Source organism: Lampetra fluviatilis, chromosome 63 (genome assembly GCF_964198595.1).
Source record: "Lampetra fluviatilis chromosome 63, kcLamFluv1.1, whole genome shotgun sequence".
Lineage (NCBI taxonomy): Eukaryota > Metazoa > Chordata > Hyperoartia > Petromyzontiformes > Petromyzontidae > Lampetra > Lampetra fluviatilis.
Window position 1 is genome coordinate 4,188,281 of NC_136337.1, and position 6,000 is coordinate 4,194,280.

At 49.2% G+C, this 6,000-nt stretch overlaps 1 protein-coding gene across 1 annotated transcript in view; it reads right to left on the reverse strand.

The window, feature by feature from the left end:
• Positions 1 to 2,861, reverse strand: part of LOC144951685 (myosin-7-like) — a 36,639-nt gene extending 33,778 nt beyond the window's left edge. The window contains exons 1-5 of the mRNA XM_078881980.1: positions 2,667 to 2,861; positions 2,417 to 2,560; positions 1,426 to 1,582; positions 835 to 862; positions 541 to 637 (exon numbers count right to left, since the gene is read on the reverse strand). Of these exons, the coding sequence (XP_078738106.1) occupies positions 541 to 637; positions 835 to 862; positions 1,426 to 1,582; positions 2,417 to 2,560; positions 2,667 to 2,861 (621 nt within the window). The remainder of the gene's footprint in view (positions 1 to 540; positions 638 to 834; positions 863 to 1,425; positions 1,583 to 2,416; positions 2,561 to 2,666) is intronic.
• Between the last annotated feature and the right edge of the window lie 3,139 nt (positions 2,862 to 6,000).

Genomic DNA, 6,000 nt, shown 5'->3' on the forward strand with positions numbered 1-6,000 from the left:
CTTTGGACCGGTTTTGACCTTCTGAGTTTTCACCCTTTGTATGTCTGGCAGGTTCTTCTCCATGTTCTCCAGTTTCCCCACCGTAACAAAGCCCAACTCTCGTTCCTGGAATTGTCCAAGTATCCTAGTGGAGCAGGACCTTCCTGAATTATTATTGAGACTCAATGAGGCTTTTCTAGACTAAAGTTTTACCTGCACTTGATTTTACCCCCAAGGCTCCTTTCCAAAGGGCAGTCTTCAATATCCATCTTGTCACCTCATGTCTCGTCGTATGTCTCTAGGCCCCCGTGTCTCCCCATGTCCTCCCGTGTCTCAGTATTCCTCCGTGTCTCTCCATGTTTACCCGTGTCAGCCGGTGTTCCTCCATGTATCCTCCAACTTTCCCCCATGACTCCACAGGTCCCTCCATGTCTCTTATGTCTCCCCTTGTCTCTCTGTGTCTTCTGGTATCCCTTCTTGTCTCTCGGCGTCTCTGTGTCTCTCCCCATGCCCCTGCTGCGTGTCCCCTGTGTCTCTCCGTTTCTCCCCGCGTCCCCCCACCTTGCTGGCGTCGCGCTTGGTTCCCGCCGCGGCGATGGACGCGAAGTACTGGATGACACGTTTCGTGTTCACCGTTTTCCCCGCGCCGGACTCGCCACTGTCCATCACAGAGACGGACACAGCGAGATGGACGCAGACACTCAGTCACACACTCAGACGCGCAAGCAGGCAGACCGACAGAAAAACACAATGGCAATCGGACACGTTAAGCAGAGACATACAGACAGACATTTATCGCATCCCCATACTTGTCAGGAACTCGAAGCATGCCCTTTGTGCTAGATTCAAACTCACGTGATAAGGATGGACTGATTTTCTCTGTCTGCGGAATGTAAATCAGAGATATATAGACAGTCAGTAAGGCAGATATGCAGCTAGTAAGGCAGGTATGCAGACAGGAAGGCAAACGGTGTTTGTGTACAAGTATGTGTAGAGTATGTGTAAACGGGCGCGGCACGAGCTAGAGAAGAGATGGATCGATGTGGTACAGGAGGACGTGGAGCTGAGTGGACTTGCCGATGACTGGTACCAGCGGTGTCAAGATCGGCCTCTGTGGAGGAATCTCGTGAAGGACGCTACTGGGCAGTTAGAGGCAGTCGCCCACCAACAACAACGGAGGGCGGAGGAGCAACACTCACAACAACGAGCGGAGCGCCGGGTGGCTAAAGCACAACAAGTTGACACAGTAGGGGGCACAGGTGGTGCATCAGCCAGTCATCTCAGTCAGTCGTCCCGTGGCACCTGGGTCTGCCCCGTGACCTCCTGCCAGCGGGCATTCGACACTTCACGTGGCCTCAAGGTGCACATGGCCTGGCACAAGCGTCGTGGTGTCGTCACTGCCACTTAGTGGCGAATGGCGGTTGTTGTTGTTGTGTGTACACGTACCCGTGAGCATGTACTGGTACGCGTTGTCGGAGATGGAGAAGATGTGTGGAGGGGCCTCTGCACGTTTCTTGCCCCGGTACGCGTTTACGCACTGCGAGCTGTACACGGGCAGCCACTTGTAGGGGTTCACCGTGACACAGAACAGCCCCGAGTACGTCTGCACACAACAACAACAACAGCTGTTCACCAGGAAGTGGCGGTGACCTCACCACGGCACCTGTGCACCTTGATGTGTCGAAGGCCCGCTGACAGGAGGGTCGTGTATGTATGTGTGTTGAACTCATTTTGCGCTGTACGTAGCCATCCGTGCTAATCGGAGGTGCGAAAGAGACCCAGGTGCCATGGGTTGACTGACTGAGATGACTGGCAGATGCACCAACTACACACACGCAACGATGACTAAGATCCCCCTTGTAGCCTGCACAGGCCGTTTGGGCAAGTTCTATTACCGAGCACCATGCAGATCCGTATCGCTAACTTGCTACATCGTATGACCCCCTTACTTACCTCTTCTCAGCAGCTGAATTAATTTTGCAGAAGCGATGGCTCCATTTCTTAACGGAGTGGAGTGTTGAAATATTCAATGAGTACCCTAGTCTTACCGATTATGATGCACCGTTTAGGTCATGGGTCGGCAACCTACGGCTCCGGAGCCGCATGCGGCTCTTTACGGGCTGCTTCTTGACGATATGTACGTATGTACATAGATGCATTGCGGCTCTTGAAATACTGAATTTTGTACCGAATTGGAAAGAAATGGCTCTTCTTGTTATTTTGGTTGCCGACCCCTGGTTTAGGTGAATGTGCCTCTATTTTAAAGCAAACGTCTGGTGGAAATGTCGTCTTATCGCTCATCCGGGAGGCGTGGCCGTGTTTCTACGTGAGACCAGAATTGTGTTACCTTCTTGACACCAGCCTTGCTGTGTGTGCGCGTTTTACTTTCCGGTGCCTCTGCTAGTACGAACGATACGGCCAATATCGAGGCACTCACGTAGATCATCCATGCCGCGTAACGCTCTTTGAGGTTGAACAGCACGGACGGCTCGTTGAGGAAGGTCAGCATGGCCATGTCCTCGATCTTGTCGAACTTGGGCGGATTCATTTGCATCACGTCCGCGTCTTTCACGGTGACCGTCTGCGCGCGCACAAATCAGAGACGGGGCAAGCGAATGTTTTGCGTGTCCACGAGCGGTGTGAGCGGACGTCCGCTGGTGTGTGTGCGCGCGTTGTGCAGAGCTCACTTGGCCCTCCTCCGTCTCCACGGTGTACTTGCCGCCCTCCACGCTCTGCACGAGGGCCTTGACAAACTCGCACTTGGGGTGAGGGACGTAGACGTTCTTCTTCATGTCGAAGGGCCGCGTCTGGGCCTCCAGACGCTCCTTATCCGACTTGCGCAGGAAGGGCGCCGCCTCTCCGAACTCCGACAGGTCAGCCATCCTTTAGAATGTGCAGAATCATACGCGGCAGCGTTGTCAGCATCGTAAGCATCACTGTTATCAGTATCGTCAGCAGAAGCAATCATCGTGATACTCCAAACTGAGCATAATTGCAAGCAACGTAACCATCAACAGCAGCTTCATGAGCATCAGCAGAAGCATCATCATACATAGCAGCAGAAGCATCATATTAAGCAGTAGCAGAAGCATCATACATATCAGCAGAAGCAGCATCATACACAGCAGTATAATCATACACATCAGCAGAAGCATCATACACAGTGGTATAATCATACAGGGGCAATGGCATCATCAGCGTCATCGGTATAAGCAGCATCAGTATCACAAACATCATCATCATGAGCAGCACCAAAATCATCTATATACTGTATCGAGATGTTTGCCTTTATGTGTATGTACCACTTTGAACAAACTGCGTACACATACTTAATTTTCAAGTTACGTGTACAAATGTGGTATTGATGGAAAGCCCGTCTGTAGATGTGCAAGCAAAACACGTTTTCTCCACGACCCTGCCGAGTTATCGGGTGTGAAAAAAAAAGACGCTCATGGGAATATAAAATTCAAACCCCCGTAACGCTAAATTGTTACGACAAAATGTAATGCTCTGCTGGCAGCAAGGATCAAGCATTAGCCTAGCAACAGGTATCCCTAGTAACAGCTGGTCCTGCAGGAAGTCATGGGAGAGCAAGCATCAGGGAGCCCGGTGATTGAATGAGGTAAGAATGAGAATTGAGGAATGAAACAAATTTAATCTCAAAAGCTCTTGTCAAAGTCCGTTACAATTCTGATTATATGTGCTGTGAAATCCAACACCCTTCATCTAAAGTGCTTATGTACGTACGGTGCCAAGGTTTTTGCTGCTCTTCGCCAGAACAGCGCATGGTGCAACTGAAAATGAGGGACGAATGAGAGGATTGAGGGAGTGAATGAATGAGTGAAATGAGTTACTGAATGAGGAAGGAATTAGAGAATGCATTGGGGCACGTGTGAAAAAGATTAGGAAAGAATACATAGATGAGACAGTGAGTGAGAAAATGAGGGATAAATGAGTTTATGAAAGGAATGATATGACTGAGAGAGTGAATGAATTAGTGGAATGACTGAATGAATAATGTGAGAATGAATGAGATAAATGAATGAGGTAGGAATGATTAATTTGGTGAAATGAATGCGAGGATTTAAGTGAATGATTGGAATTAGTGACTGAGAAATGAACGAGTGAATGAGGGATAAGTGAGTGATTGAGTGTGAACTAAGGTCGCACGTGATTGTGCGGTTTGGTGGAGAGGTGTTGTGTGCAGTGACGTTAAGTGGAGTAATGAAATGGTGTAGTAGTGGAATTAAGTGGTGTAGTGATGTGGTGTAAGGGTGTAGTGTAGGGGTGTGCAGTGTAGTGCAGTGGTGCAATGCATTAATGTAGTGGCGTAGTGTAGTTGTGATGTGTGATGTACTGTGGTGCAGTGCAATGGTGTAGCAGAGCGCAGTTTTGTGTAGTTCTATTTGAGGGTGTAGTTTACTGATGTGGTGTCCTGAGGTACTGTGTTGAGTGTGTGTCGTGCTGTAGGTGTCGGTGAGTGTTTCTTTCAGTTGGTCTGTCGAGGTTGTGTGTGAACTATGTGGCCGGTGTCAAGATGTGCGGTGGGTTCGATGTCTGCGCGGAGTTTCAACAGACCGGTGTGGTGAGAGTAGTGTCAGCAGAGCGGCGTGTGTTGAGTGTCTCCTGAGTGGTTGAGGTGCCAGGTGTATCTGCTGAGGGTCACGTGGACGACTTCTAAGTGGTGATGTTGTGGGATTGGGGGAAGGTCTGTCTGGTGAGGGTTAGGTGGTGATGTCGTGGGATTGGGGGAAGGTGAGTCTGGTGAGGGTCAGGTGGTGATGTCGTGGGATTGGGGGAAGGTCTGTCTGGTGAGGGTCAGGTGGTGATGTCGTGGGATTGGGGGAAGGTGAGTCTGGTGAGGGTCAGGGGTCAGGTGAGTGTGGTGGGTGACAGGCGTTGATACCCACTGAGTGGTATCTAGTGGCAGTGGCAGGTGAGTATTGTCCCATGTCTGGTGAGTATTGAGAGTGGCTCACAGAGGAGGGGCAGAGCCAATGGTGGAGACATTACTAGGAAGGGGGGGGGATAGTTGTGAGAAGGGGATTGAGTCGATGGGGAAAGATAACCCCGCTTGTAGGACGGGCTACCCTCTTGTCATCATCATAAGCAGGATCATCAGTAAAATTATCATCAGAATCATGAGCAGAACCAGCATCATCATGATGAGCATCAGTATCATTAAAAGCATCAGCAGCATCAATTTTAGATGTGAAGTTTTTGTGACTGCAGGGATCCATACTCTTTGGTTCTTTCGGTAAAGTAACGTGGGTATAAAATAAAATAAATTAAATAAAAAAAATCATTATTTTATTTTATACCTACGTGACTGTACCGAAAGAACCAACGAGTATCAGCATCATCATCAGTATGCATGTTGGACGTCTTTCGCACCTCACGTGTCCAACCGCGCTAATCAGAGGTGCGGGGGAAGAACATCAAACTCAACGCAAAAGGCCGCTCTAAAGAATATCTGAACCGATCCTCAGAATCAGAATCGTTATTTATCCTGGAGAAATCCGATGAGCCATGAAGCTCTTGTTTCCACAGGTGTCTGTGGCTCTTTCCCCACCACTTCACCAACTCGCACTGGGCCAGCGTGTTGAAATACGAGTCAAACAACACTTATGATTGATACGGCGTGGATTTACAAAGTGCTATAAATGTTTAAGTTACGTACGGTACAAAGCAGCATCGGTGTCATCAGCAGCATCAGAACAGAAATAGGATCAACCTCTTAACCATCAACAGCAGCCACAACAGACTCAACAGCGTCATCAGTACCGTCTCCCACAGCAGCAATAGCAGCAGCACTAATTTCATCATCAGTCTAACTGATGACTGATCCTACTATCGGTAGGCTGGAAATAACAGCTGTTATCAACAGCAGCGGAGTCAATATCAGCATCAGAGCAACAGTGGAGCAAAAACCGCAGCAGTTATCATCAGTGGCGTCAATATCATCATCATCAGCATGTCTGTGATCATGAGTTATGATGATTGTGACGCTGGCCGTTCTTA